Source organism: Sinocyclocheilus grahami, unplaced genomic scaffold (assembly GCF_001515645.1).
Source record: "Sinocyclocheilus grahami isolate Dianchi unplaced genomic scaffold, SAMN03320097.WGS_v1.1 scaffold1292.1, whole genome shotgun sequence".
Taxonomy (NCBI): domain Eukaryota; kingdom Metazoa; phylum Chordata; class Actinopteri; order Cypriniformes; family Cyprinidae; genus Sinocyclocheilus; species Sinocyclocheilus grahami.
Genome location: NW_015506471.1, coordinates 60,954 through 76,646, shown reverse-complemented (window position 1 = coordinate 76,646; position 15,693 = coordinate 60,954). Strand labels below are relative to the sequence as shown.

Below are 15,693 nucleotides of genomic sequence, written 5' to 3'. Positions count from 1 at the left end.
CCTTTGAGACGGCCCTGGGCAAGGTGCACTGCCAGCAACTCGAGGCAGCCAGTGCAGTTGGGCCCCGTCCAAACCCCTGACACTGCAAGCCCGTTGTACGTGGCCCCCCAGCCGGTGGTTGAGGTTGAGGCATGCATAGCTGCCATATGCCCCAGGAGCCTCTGAAACTGTTTCAGTGGGACCGCCATCCTGCTCTTACCGAGTCCCCTCCATACCGGGAAAAGAGATCCTCTGCATCGGGGAGAGTTTGCTCTTTTCCCAGTTGACCTGAAGGCCCAACAGGCTGAGGTGTGAGAGCACCAAATCCCTGTGTGCCCACAACTGATCCTGAGACTGCTTCGTCGAGGTAGTTGAGACTGCGAATGCTCTGTTCTCTCAAGGGAACAAGGGGTACCTCCGCAACTTACGTGAAGACACGGGGCAACAGGGACAGCCTGGAGGGCAGGACCTCGTACTGATATGCTCGTCCTTCGGACGCGAACCACAGCAATGATCTGTGGTGCGGAAGGGTCGACACATGAAGTACGCATCCTTCAGGTCGACCGCTGCAAACCAATCTCGGGGACGGATGCACCCGAAGATGCGTTCCTGCATCAACATCTTGAACGGTAACCGGTGAAGGGCCCGGTTCAAGACACGCAGGTCCAAGATTGGTCGTAACCCACCGCCTTTCTTGGGTACAATGAAGTAGGAGCTGTAAAACCCCGTCTTCATATCGGCTGGAGGGACTGGCTCTATCGCATCCTTCTCCAGTAGGACTGCGACCTCTGCCCGCAAGACAGGACCATCGGCCGACTGAAAGGGAACAAAAGTTGCAAAGCTACTCCTTTATAGGACATCGGAACAAACTGCCATATTCTTTGTTTCAGAACGAAATTTCAGTCAGTGGACACAGGCTGTTCCCTTCAGGAAGGTTTACATTAATTGCAGTGCCTGTTTCTTTAAACGACTAGGCAAAAACATGTTCCTCTTTCTCCAGTGCTATCAGTCTGAAACTCTGTAATAGTGTATCTGTCTGTTCTACTATTGCCAGGGGAGATGTGATTCAAAGGGCCAGAGCTGGCTACACACACTCACACTATCGTTATGGAATATTTCAGCCCTCTGAGGCCATAAGGTTGCTGTTTTAAAAGGTTACCCACAGCAGACTGCAATCCTTCCTCTGATAGGAGCTTATTTAAATCCATATTGAAAAATTCACTTCAAAGATGACAAGTTATTATATGCTCAGGCTTTTTTCCTCTCAAACAATAATTTTACAATATAAAAATAAGTATACACATTTAATTAAAAACTGTTTGAAACGGTTTAACCAAAAACCAAAAGTTAGGTACGTTATTTTCTGCATTTTTCACACAATTTAATTTTTCATGGCTGATCTGACTTTTTTTTTTTTTTTCATTTATGACACCCTAGTCTCTGACATATTCAATTAGAAAGCTACAGTAAACCCCATTACTCAATTGTAAAGTGATTATGAAAGCCGTTATTCAACCTTTTCAGACAGGAGCCCATGGAATACAGATCCTCATGGCACTGAAAACATTTGCAGATTCTCCTACGGATAAATCAGCAGAATCAGTGATATATTCCCAGATGCAGTCGCTTGAGCTCTGCTGAGTAAAATTGGTGTTGTCGTCTCTTTAATTGGCCTCGGTAGAGCACTGTAGCTGTCCCTTTAAGAGACTCAGGTAGAATGTTGTGCCAGTCTGTTTTTAATTGGCTGGGGAGAAACTGTGTACCTGTCTCTTTAAATGCCTGTTTATTGCCTCTGGAACTGACAGGCCCACACCAGTCATCTCCCTACTCTTCTCTAAACTGCCTGCTTTGTTTTATTTCTCCCAGCTCCCACTCTCTCTTCTACACTTGTCTGTCTCATTCTGGCTTTGAATGTCATCTGCCTGCTCTCCAGATGCCTTATTCATTATCGGAGATGCTGTACCTCCAGCTCATCCCACCTTCTCTCCACTTTTTCGCTCCCTCTGGCTATGTTCGGAAAGCCACACTATGAGTGTCTTTGAGTATGTGTACAGTATACACATTTTCTGATGTGCAAACTGTGCAGTAAAAAAATAGAGTACACTATTTGCAATTGCATTACTTTTTCTTCAGTATATTATTTTTGCTAAATTGCATTGCCAAATTGCATTTGTTGTACATTTACTCATTTAACAGTTGCTTTTATCCAGAGTGACTTACAAATGGCAAAAACAACAAAGAGATTCATCCACTTTTTATCAGAGGACATTGATAGGAAAGGAAAGCTAGACGGGTAAGGGTCCGGAAAATTACTTGAGCAAGGATATATTAAATTTATTATAAGTGACAGTGAAGATTTTTCCATTGTTACAAAAGATTTCCATTTCAAAAAATGTATCATGGTTTTCACAAAAGCACAACTGTATTCAACATTGATAATAAAGAGAAATGAGCACCAAAATATCACCAAATATTAATTCAGCTTTGCCATCAGGAATAAATTACATTTTAAAATACACTACAGTAGATTGCCTCTGGAGCTGTAAATACATAACAGCTGTTTTAAACTGTAATAATATTTTAGAATATTACTGTTTTTGCTGTATTTTTAATCAAATAAATGCAGTCTTGGTGAGCATAAGAGATTTATTTCAAAACATTCAAAAAATCTTATCGAGCACAAACTTTTGAACACTGTAATGTGCAATACTCTTGTATACCAATCATCTTTTTGGTTCATCCCTGCTTCCAAAGCATGAAACCATATAAAACATCTCTTTCTGTCGCCTGGAGAAGCACCTAAGGCTTATTGTCAATAACTCTAAATCAATCACAATTACCACAATGACACCCCCACCCCCATTGCCTCCATCCTGACTGACTCACACGATACACACCAGACGGCAAAAACACAACCCAGTTTCAGCCAACTGGCTTAGTTTTTTTATTATTCATATAGCGTGTACCATTAAAGACCCCATAAAATTGCTTGACAGGTGCATTTTTCTTTCCTGATGTATTTTCTATTGAAGCAGAAAGTTGGGGTGGGACAAATCGAATCGCTCATTCTTTTACAGTAATTTACAGCTAGTTAATTTTCGCTGTAGCACATAGATGACCTTACCGTTAATAGACACAGGCTAATAGCCACACAACTTAAATTATGATATAGCATTCCTGTTGCTTAAACAGCAGAGCATGAGGCTCACAACATCCAGGTCATGGGTTCGATTCCCAGGGTAAGCATGAACTGATTTAAAAATAAAATAATGTATACTTTAATTTAAGTTGTTTTGGATAAAAGCGTCTGCCAAATGCATATATGAAAAAAGTAAAAAATTTGTGGAGTCTAATCTTTTCCTCTTTTGATGTTACACACATCACAGTCCTGCACTACTGGCCTCTGTGTTTGGATTTGTTCTGTGTAATAAGATGCTGAGGTGTTACCTGTTCTGATCTGTCTCTGCACTTGTCAACATTATAGCAGATCTTTTCAAATCTCAAAGCCCACATGGGCTCACCTCCAAAGAAGCTCTCGCATTCACTCATTACTTCTCTTCCCTCCCGTCCATGTCTCCTTATGCAGCCTTTAGCACTATGACTCAGTTGCTAAGTTCCTTCTTTCGTTCTTTTTTCCTTCTTCTGGTCAGCTATTTGCCATCTGCTGCCTAAAGCGGTGCTCTTGTCCTTTTTTGTTTTATCACCCTGCTAATCATCCATTAGGTCTCCTTAAACACACAGACTGGCGAGATGCTTACATCGCTAACAGCAAAAAAGAAACAATATGGTGTACTTACAGAATGTACCAGCAGAGGCTAATTGAACCATGCTGACCAGCCAAACCCTGACCCATTAATAAACACACAGAGTTTCATTCACTCACTTTAAGTGAGTTTCATTCATGCATTATTAGGGTGACCATACATCCTCTTTTTCCCGGACACGTCCTCTTTTCAGACCTAAGAAATTGCGTCCGGCCAGGATTTCTAAATCGCCCAGAATATCCGCGATTCGGCTTTTGCTTTCTACAGTCGCCATTCATTGTGTGTGTTTTTGTTTTAGAGCCCTGCGAGGGACTGTTTTTTTAATCTAGCTCCTGCTGAATTTCTGACCATTATCGCCCGCTCCCGCAAACATTCTAATATTGCATATAATTTTCACGCATGAGGGAGCCGCCATCAATATGCGGAGTATTTAAATCTCTTTTGAATGAGCGCTCGCTGTTCACTTTCACTTTGATTTCGCGATCACACGCGTTCTGCGTAAAATAAGATCAGATATTTGTCAATGAGCTAAGGATCTGTTGAGCAGCAAATCCTCCAGCATGATCTGTCAGTCATCTCTCCTCTCAACCCCGTGATCAGTCAAATCTAACTCCTGCAGCTCGTGTTTTTTTTTTTCCTCTATGGAATTGGGCTACTTTTAAACTGTTACCATGGGTTGATTTTCCCAGTTTGAAATGTTGCATAAATTACATTTGACTAACGATTCACTCAACTCACGATTCGATTCGATTCACGATTTTGATTTCATGATTCGATTCAATTAACGATTATTATAATTTTTTTAACAAAATGAGATTTAAGACAAATTATAAATTAAATGTATCCTTTTATTATTGCTTGGACAAAATGCTGCACATTTCTTTGTGAAATTGAAATATAACACTATAAAAATATACTAATATAGCACTTGCATATTACTGCTCTTTTTTCTTTTTGATTGCTTCTATTGTCCTCATTTGTAAGTCGCTTTGGATAAAAGCGTCTGCTAAATTACAAAATTTGGTTACAGACATTCTACTAACTATAAGTAACTTTGTAACTACATGTCAACTACATGTCAACTAATTCTCATTCATTTGCAACAACATGTCTACTAACTCTCAGAGTAGACGGTAGGTTTAGGGTTAGTAGAATGTTGACAAAGAAAGTGTTAGAAGATATTAAGCAGACAGTCTACTAATACTCTACTAACTGCTAGTTGACATGTAGTTGCAAAGTTACTTACTGTTAATAGAATGTCTAAAGTGGACTATTGAAATAAAGAGTTACCCAAAATGTAAATATAATGTAAATGTAAATAACAAAACTACATTGAAATTTTAAAACAAGCCCCAAATCAAATAAATAAGTAACACAAATAAAATAAATATCTTCATATAAACAAAATAAGGCTTTGTCTCTGCTCTTTCCTTTTAAAATTAGAGGCAACCACTGCATTTCAATCATGATCCAAACAAAGATGCTGCATACATGCAACATGAGCAGTTTTTAAACTAAATTAGATTGTATAATTTCGAAATTTGAAGCAAAAACAGAATGGTTTGACTTCAGTTTTGTGAAACTATAAATAAAAATATCTGCATGAAACAGGAAGAGCTGAACGAGACGCAGATTCACTCTCTGCCAGCAGGTGGAGCTTAAAGTGCTTCCTGGTTTCCACTGTAAACAAAGCAGCGCTGAACTTATGAACTTTAATATGCATTATACAGAGGCAAGATGAAAAGAAAAAATACCATCTAAACTTTTCTAAAGACAGTAAGTTCCCCTCAGACATACATTCATATAAACTCCTACACCTAAATGAATCGCGATTTGTTTGGTATCTCAACCGATTTGAATCGTCACATATTTGAATCGATTTTCAACCGGCTCGCAGTTAATCGTTACATCCCTACATTTGACTGAAATGTTGCATAAATTACATTTGATTGAAATGCTTGTATTGGAACATTTTGCATTCTGTGATAAAACTGTGTTAGATGTTACGTTTTGTGAAGGATGGCCACTGGTAGGAAGCTTTTTAGCTGTGTTTATGATCAATATGCATAACAGTGACTGTAAATGTAAAATATGTATTTTAGGTATGGAAATTACATATTTTGAGTTTTGATATTTGGGATATGGTCTTTGCGCTACTTTGGGCATTACTTTAACCACCAACCAACCACACCCCAGCAAGCACCTAGCCATGCAGTCTGCATTTACAGACATTTGTGGAAAAAAAAGTCAATTCATGACATTTCATCCCTGCTAGATATTCCATGGTCAACTGTAAGTGGTATTATTGGAAAGTTGAAGCGTTTAGGAACAGCAGCAGCTACGAAGCTGAAGACCACATACAGTCACAGAGTGGTCACTGAGTGCTGAGGCGCATGATGTGTTAGTCGCCAACGTTCTGTTGATTCTATAGCTGAAGAGTTCCAAACTTTCACTGGCATTAATATCAGCACAAAAACTGTCCAGTGGGAGCTGCATGGATGGCTAAGCAGCTGCATGAAAGCCTCACATCACCCAGTACAATGCGAAGCATCGGATAGATTGGCATAAAGCATGCTGACACTGGACTATGGAGCAGTGTAAACCTGCTCTGTGGAGTGACGAATCATGCTTCTCTGTTTAGCAGTATAATGGTTGAGTCTGGGTTTGGCGAATACCTGGAGAATGTTAGTAGCCTGACTGCATTGTGCCAACTGTAAAGTCTGGTGGAAATGTCTTATATAGACAGGTGTGTGGCTTTTCTAATCAAGTCCAATCAGTATAATCACACACAGCTGGACTCAAATGAAGGTGTAGAACGATCTCAAGGATGATCAGAAGAAATGGACAGCACCTGAGTTAAATATATGAGTGTCACAGCAAAGGGTCTGAATACTTAGGACCATGTGATATTTCAGTTTTTCTTTTTTAATAAATCTGCAAAAATGTCAACAATTCTGTGTTTTTCTGTCAATATGGGGTGCTGTGTGTACATTAATGAGGAAAACAAATTAACTTAAATGATTTTAGCAAATGGCTGCAATATAACAAAGAGTGAAAAATTTTAGGGGGGCTGAATACTTTCCGTACCCACTGTATATACTGAAGAAAAAAAATGGTGTAGAAACAATTTTGACTTAATTGTGAATTTTACAAATAATTATAAAGAATTGGCAACTAACACATTTAATTAAATGTGAATTTTTTTTTTAAGTATAAAGACTGAAATACTATTTTCTTGTAAGATATACTCCAATAATCTTTAGTTACAACTTAAAAATTTATTTTTACAGTGTAGTAACAATACAGCAGCATGAAGCAACACAATCACTAATAAACAGATGTATATATACAGTATAGATTATGTATGTTAACATTTATTTCGGTGTTTATATGTATGTGCTTTTAATTCTTGTGCGTAACCGTAGAGGTTTTGAGTTCGTAGAAAACAAGTTCTGCAGCTCAAAGCAACTATCATAGCCACATACTCATTAAAGTCCAAATTTACTTGGGATCCCATAAACAAGTCACTGGTGCATAAAGAACTCATACAAATTAATACTCTTTGAATAAATGGGATTTACTGCGCTCAACCCAGTGTGCTTTCACCACACATTGTTATATTAAAGAGAATCTCTCTCCCCTAATTGAGCCTCACCGCACAGCTATTTTTCTTCCTTATTGTCTTGTCTTTCCCCGCCTCTGTTTATCACATCTAGCCTTTTCTTCTTTCTCAACCCACCGTAATTCACATGAAAGTTGAGTGTATTGAGAGCTGGACAGTCTAGACAGTCGTTACACCTTCAGTCCTGCGTATGCTACCAACGCCTCCAGCTGCGGTCTTCCCCTCCCAAGAGTGTTTCATCTGGCAAAAAACATACTGTGTTATTCCACCCGCAGTGTTTAGAATGGCTCAGCTGCCTTGCACCATTTACTTTAAAAGGTATAAGGAAGCGAATTCAAGTCAAAACCACATTAAGTCTGCAGGGAGAGGAAATGGTTGATGTAGTTACAGATCTTATTAATGAAAGGCAGAGGAACATCCCTGTCAAGAGGTGCAGAAAATTACAGTGATATTGGATGAATCATGTCCTTAATTTCGCATGGATATTAATGGAAAGCATTCAGAGATGCTTTCCTTTTGTTACTTGATATATAGTGTGGATTATAATATCCTGTCAATTCCCTACAGTTCCCTTCTTTGTTATTTATTTACGGTTGGAAATTTGTCAACAGAACCCTTGAAATTAAGTTTCCTTGACCAAAAATGAACAAGGAAGTCTCTGTTTTAGGCCCTGAAAGTCTTTTAATACCTGTCTCTTCACTCAACAGCTAAGCACCACGTTTTTGTGCAGTATTAACCACCCTCAAAAAAGCAGAATTCTCTTTCTTATCTTTTTTGCATTTGATTTTTCTGCTCTAGCATGTGTACTAATATAGTCTTCTAAACTTGGCATTGTGTACTGCAAATACGGTAAGATTGAGAATAAGTAAATTTATCAGCCATCAAAATTGCTATTATTAGCAAAGTTACAGCTTTTAAAACAAGGAAAGTGAATGAAGTGATAAGAAGTAATTAATTGTTCCTATTTGACTTTACCAAACATGTTGTGACATTTCTAAAATCTTAATCTTTCTGTCTTGTTCAGCTTTCCACTTGTTCTTGATGAGGTCAAGGCTTGCAAGCCTGTTGGAGAAAACTGGCCACAGATCAATATGCGAAGTCAACCATTTCCCAACATATGGGGAGTAAAGGACAGACACAGAGAAAGAGAGAGAGACAGATGAAGATTGAAATTGAGATCAGGTTATAGGAACAGGGGGTAATGGTGCGGTTGGTCCTCCTCACCCCTCCTCTCTTGAACCCGCTTCACATTCATCCTCTCTTCTGTGAGGAAAAAAGATAGAGAAAGAAAATGAGAGTGAAGTCTGAATAGATTAAAATCAATATGTCTATCTGATTTTTATTTTTGTTCATTATTAATCTGGGGCCAAGATGCTTCTCCAGGGAGATATGGAAGAAATGGGATTTACTTGCAGGGCCTTCTCTATGCCATTTTTTGAAGGTGGTTTTAGCAGAACAAGTGAAAAAAAAGCACTGAAAAAGAAAAGGATGCATTGAGATGAAGAACTGGGACCTGACTGATTGATTAATTGCTCTTAATGGACATTATGGAATTACTTCTGCTTTCTGGAAGTAGTGACAACACTTGACTGATCAGAATAGTGTATCCAGACTAGAGTGTTTACTCCTCAGAGGATGATGGGATGAAGAACAAAGCTTTTAGTTGGTGAAAACAACATTGCATCATTCAGCACAGGGGACACAGCAAAGAGCGTGCGTGTCTGTGTGTGTGAGCCATTTATAAGCAGTAGTTGTTTTTAACCTAATATTAGATATAAAAAGAAAAGAGTGTTTTCAAGAAATTCTTACAAACAGATCTGAAATTAACTGGAGGCTGCAAAATAGACTGTAACAGACTCAAGTATGTTAGACTAGGTTAAGTGTTTATGTAGTTAATAAAACCTTACTTGTATCACACTTGACGTGTTCATTGTTTGCTCATAACCGGAGTCACTAATCATGCAGATTTACGTTACAAGCTTGGTAGAATTGTACAGTAAGAAGTTATTTCCCTTAACCAGGAAATTAACGTTCTTAGAATTGACAGACAGTTGACCCTGAGTGGTCAGCTAAATATCTACAGCGGATCTAAAATATGAATAGTTAATTATAACTAGTTATGGTTAATTATTCATATTTCCTGTCGTTGAGCTAAAATTCGCTACACTCATCACACTGCAGTCACACATATGTCAGTGCTATCCACAATCAGTACCATAAAACCCTTAATTCAGACTGACAACATGGGATAATGTACAGTTAGCTGGTCATTAAATTAAATTAAAACAAAATAAACCCTGACAGGGTAACTGGGAAATGATCAAATAAAATAAAATGAACAATTTCATAAAGTTTTGGTAGAATTTGACAAAACTTTTAGCCCATACTAATCCCGGTATGAGTCTCAGCCGACAATATGTGCATTGAATAGATAGGCTCGTCAAGACAGGTATTTCTAAGCAAAATAATGCAATTTAATAATAGGGCCTTTCGCACCACAGGAACCTTTTCATAGTACCAGAACTAATTGTGGAACTACCCACTTTTCGGCGTGTTCGCACCGCTGGAACTGGGAGCGATTTTAGTACCGGACTGCCTTTTTCGAGAACCAAATTAGCTGCTACTCCGGAGCAGGGTCTAACCAGCACAACTGGTACTAATCGTGACGTAAGTAGACATTGATTGGCCAAACGCGTATGAAAACGCCCTCACCCGCCATGATTTAAAACTCTGTGTAAACATACTGTAAGCATGTCAACTTATTTCGCAAGTATGGAGAACAGCGATATATGGACGGACGCTGAAGTGCAGGCACTTGTAGCAAATGTAGCACTGCCAGTTGTCATTGGAGATTGTTAGTCCTCCTTTCCGTTCTTTCAATCGCTTTACGTATACGTCGACATTCCATGTCCATTATTGTGAAACCTGCGAGATGCAACAAAAACACCGCTCCGATCACAGCGTCCTCCATCCTCCTGTTGTTAATGTTGTTCTTCTTTGTTTATGTTGAACGCCGCGCACAAATGACGTCGCTGTCGACCGGCTTACGTCACTTCTTAGTACACACTGTCAGTGCGAATGCAACCCTTTAAATAGTACTGGGAAATAGTTCACGCAAAATCGTCCCAGTACTTTAGTACCGTACATTTAGGTCTGGAACTAAAGCGGTGCGAAAGGGCCTATTATACTCCCAATTAGCCGGCATGACATTCATGCAGGACCCGCTCTGCATAGCTGCTGAGCAGATTAGCAGATCTGCAACGGAGCTAATGTAGAATTATTCAGTCTGAAGAGGCATTGTATGCTCGTCAAGGCCAGTTATTAATCCATTCTTTTAAAGAGGCACAAAGAAGTCCACACAAGATCCAAGCAAAGTGACTGAGAGCCCGGAGAAAAACGAGCACGACAACGGAAGACTGAATTAGCCAGAGCGTGTTGTGCTAATCCGTACTGTATAAAATAGAGTCTGCCTTATCAAGATTGGAGATAGGCACTTAGAGTAAAGTAAAATGAGTATCAGGCATGAGTAAGCCTGATTAAGTCAGAATAAGCCTGCATAAGACGAGATGAGATGGGCATGAAGCATCAGAGTGGGCTGAAGGATCAGGGTTGAGACAGGGCAGCATGCATTATGGAGGAGAGAGATCCTTAAGCTCAGTGGATCAGGCCTGTCCTGACAGTGAGAACAGACTCATATACACACACACACACAGCATACACTTAGACACTGTCTGAATATACATGGTTATATAGCCTGGCAGGGATCTCTCTCTCACACACACACAAAGATAGGCAGAATCCTCAAACACTGACTATGACTGCTTACATTTATTCTGAGTGTGGACTGGCATATATGTTGGTTGGAATATACTAAGTCCAACCTGCTGAGAAATAAAGGCAGGTTTCAAATAAGGTCTCTTAAGGCACTACCATATTCTCTTTTCTTTCCTTCTATGATTTTCCTTTTCACACTCTACATTTAAAAACCGCCATCATACACCTACCCATACAAAAGAAAAATCACACATCTCTTTAATATCTCAATTGGGTTTAGTAGACATCAAGAATAATTCTGGGGTATAATAGTAATGCAATTTTAGTCCTGAGAAAAACACACCACTAATTTATCTAGGGATCTCAACAATGTCTCAAGCTGTGCTCAGATTTGCCAAAAGAATGCAATTAAAAGCCACACATTTCAAAATGAACATTTCACATCAAAGTTCAATCATCACACCAAACCAGATATGCTACCCACAACAGTTTTACAGCTCTACACTTACTATATATCAATATTCTCATTCATGTTTATGTCTCCTAGGATTTTTGATACTTTAATGTCCATAAAGTCTTGCGAGCAATGAAGGATAAATGTGGATGAGCAGTGATTTTTTGTAGTTGCTTTATAGTTGGTTAATCATTACAAAACTATAAATTTCCAATTAGCAAGCAAATTATTCTTTAGAAGAAGTTCGAGATGAACCGATTTGCAAAATGTTTGCATTGACAGTGAAAGAAAAATTTTATATAGGAGTAAAACAGTGTCAGCAAACTGTAAGAAAAAAAATGGTTGGAAAAAAGGTACTGGTAATTTTCTGCCAGGGCAAGTTTACAGACATTTCCCTAACCCTAATCCTAAAGAACAACACAATCCAATGCGTAATTTAAAATAGAAGTAAACACAAGTGGAAAAAAACACAAGAAAAAACTTTGAATAAACAGAAAAAACAGAATGAATATCAGCACAGCACATTGTGCCCTATTTTTTATGGATTTTTGCAGTATAACCTGGTGGAACCATAAACAGCACTTCAAACAATTTATGTAATTTATTCAAAAACATAAATGCTAATGTATTTGTCATTTGGCACTTAACTATACTCTTTTTCACTACAAAAAAGCATGTAAAGCAAGTAATGACAGTTAAATATATGAGTAATTTTTCATCAACTGAAATTCATCATCTAAACAAATCTGGTTTGCTAAAATGAATCCAACTTGTCAACACTAAAACAAATTCACTTTAGAAAAAAAAAAACCTCTAACTAAATCTGTGTCCTCTCTTTGAACCTACCTCAGTTTCAGAGACACTTCACACTCCAGAGGTAAGTCTCAGTTATATTTGTATGCCCTGGAACAGACGGAGGTGAAGAAAAGAGGTTACATGACTATAGGTAGTGTGAGATGGCATCATTTGACTTGGACACCATTGAAAGTGGGAATTCATTTTCTCGGTTGTAGTTCATGTCACCACAACTCGCAAGGTCTCTGCACTCCATAAACCTGGAAGTGAGTTCTGTCTCTGGCGAAGTCAGAGAGCTTCTCTACAGCATGAGACTGTTTCCTAGAAGCGAATGTGTCTTTTGGGGGAGTTTCAGCTTTGAACCTGACAGTGCGGATACAATGCAGCTCAGGCCCATGGCTCAGAAAAACAGACCGAAAAGAATTTAGAGCTCATCAGATAATAAACAATACATCAAAGCATCATTGTTCTCTGACACTGCAACACACACACACAAACCTGTGAAGAGTCACATCCAACAGTTTGATCCAAGGTATGAGAGCTCTTGTTGGATTATCTGTATATGAGGTGATCATTACCATTTAGTAATTACCAGTTACACCCACTCTGGGGCTCTTCACCCATCCATGAGCCCACGTAGTGAAGCATCTCATCCACCTCCACAGCTCTCTATATACAAACAATGAGACAAACACACTATTTTACCTAACAGCATCATACATGCTTTCTGCACTACCTCCATTCAACCTAGAGCTCTCTCTCTCTCTATTGTATGTTTTCTGTGTCTGTTCATGTCTAGCAGGTCCTTAATGTTAAACTACATTAAAATTCATTAATTAATGTTAATTTGAATAAAAGTTTATGTGGTTATTGAGAATGAAAGAGTTCAAATCTCACAATCTCTCTTAGTCAAATTAGCTCAGGGAGTCCTAGAGATCTCCTGTAAAATAAATAAATAAATAAATACATAAAAATAAATTAATTCCCACACAATATCTAAAGCAATATCGTGAACCAGTGAATGTAGAGGACAGGTCAGACCACAGAGATTAATTCCTGTTGAAGGCAGTCTAATGTGACCTGGACAATTTAGTGAGGTGTCAATGACGCTTTGCTGTGGGTGAATGTTGATTCTAGTGCTAAGGATGTTTCCCTATTATCTGTAATTTTTTTCTACTTCCAATCCAGTTCTTTAAATTATGCTGTATTGCAAGGCGAGCACTGAGCATTAATATTCCACTTCTTTTTATTACAGTGTTTACAAGGCAGACCTTTACTGATATTCCTCAAACATGCAATTTTTCTTCATCTTCTCGATAATTTTCTGCAATCAATTCAGTTTTGACCCAATTCAAACTTTGTTGTGTAGATTTTAGCCTTTGGCGCTCTATCCATTTTGGCTTTTATGAAAAACATTTTTTATAAACTACAATTTTTTTAAATTCATGTTCAAAAGTCTCCCTTTGCAATTCAGTATGCAAATAACAACAACAACATCATTGCTGTCTGAGATTTTAAATGTATTTGAATCCATTCAAAAAGTCAGACAGAAATGACTTTATTGCATTATTGGCTTACTGAATTGCAAGTTCTCTTTCTTTGCATTTGTTTGGACATTTGATTGATTCATATTTCCATTCTCACATCTCCAAAATAAGCACAACAGACATGTTACGTGATGATTCTCAAACACTGTCAACAGAAAACAAGGCAGATGCTGAACATCACGACAACATCAAAATTATGCAGAAACGAAGTCTAAAACCTAAGCCTACGTACACTATTCACTATTCTTTTCCTGCTGTGCAAACACCAGTATTTCCTTTAGGAAATGCAAATCTAAATCCTATTCAAATTCCTGTCTGCATAACCGCCTCTCTCTTTAAATGTCACACTTTTCATCTTCTCTATTATACTTTCACTTAACGGCTCACTCTTGCTCCTGTTTTCTTTCCTCCAGCTGACTCTAGGACAGGAAGATACCCACTTGTCATCTTCTTCCTTCCCCTCGTCTACGTCAAAGTCCTCCTCCTCAGCAGACTCCTCCGAAACTCTGGGGGTTCTGGGATCTCAGGGTTCGATTTCACCCCTGAGTCGCTGGGTGATGCACAGCCGTGGCCGTGCCACCAACACTTCCACAATGGAGCTGCCCTATCGTTCGCCGGTGCCCTTTTCCAAACAGGAATTTTGGGAAATGCTGGGCAGTGATCTCCTCAAATCAGACACGGATGCATCGGGGAACTCACGTGTCAAGCGCCGCCCACCAATCGTCAAAACTGGCAAATTTAAGAAGATGTTCGGCTGGGGCGACTTCTACTCCAACATCAAGACGGTGCGCCTCAACCTGCTTATCACGGGTAAGATAGTGGATCACGGGAATGGCACCTTCAGTGTCTACTTCCGTCACAATTCCACCGGTCAGGGGAACATCTCAGTGAGCCTGGTACCTCCAGTGAAGGCAGTGGAGTTTGACTTGGAGCGCCAGAGCGTGGTCTACCCTAAAGACTCTAAGATTTTCAACTGCCGCGTAGACTATGAGAAGGTGGACCGCAGCAAACGCACCTCGCTCTGCAACTATGACCCCTCCAAGACCTGCTTCCAGGAGCAGACACAAAGCCACGTGTCCTGGATCTGCTCCAAACCCTTTAAGGTCATTTGTATCTACATTTCCTTCTACAGCACAGACTACCGACTGGTGCAGAAGGTCTGCCCAGACTATAATTACCACAACGAGATGCCCTACCTACCCTCAGGCTAGAGCGTCGTGGAGCAATGGACTGGGGCATGGAGGGCTGGTTGGGGGGGAGTTGGTAGGAGCAGTTCTATTACGGATGTGAAGATGAATGCGCAATGCTTATTTGGGAGGGTTTTTTAAAGGACACAGAAGTCCTTATCTAAAGACTCTTCAGAAACTTATCATTGAGCTGATATGGAACACCCCCTCATGACCTGAACATTAAAGGTGGTTCTCTAAAAGGTGAATGTACAGTATTCGATGTGCTGCAGTTGATGTCTTAAAGAACCTCTTAAGCAACCTGGCAAATGTGACCTGCAAAAACATAAATATGCAAAACCAAATGGTCAGGCCCAGGTGCTCAGGGTGGGAGTGTCCACTACATCAGTCTGTGTCCCTGTTTGGCTGCGCTCATCAGTGCCCAGTGTTCTTCTAATTAACACATGGGAACAAGAAAATATAATGGTCACCGCAGGCTGTTATGCAGAGGTGGAAGAGGTTGCTGATTTGGTGTACACTCTTAAAAAATAATGGTTCTTTTTTAAGCATCTGTGGTTCCATGGCATCAGTG

General features: G+C 39.4%; 1 protein-coding gene across 1 annotated transcript in view; it reads left to right on the top strand.

The window, feature by feature from the left end:
• LOC107568907 (neurexophilin-1-like) overlaps positions 1–15,182 on the top strand; it is a 27,878-nt gene extending 12,696 nt beyond the window's left edge. The window contains exon 2 of the mRNA XM_016254904.1: positions 14,349–15,182. Coding sequence (XP_016110390.1) covers positions 14,349–15,146 — 798 coding nt within the window. The 3' untranslated portion in view covers positions 15,147–15,182. The remainder of the gene's footprint in view (positions 1–14,348) is intronic.
• Positions 15,183–15,693: the final 511 nt, after the last annotated feature.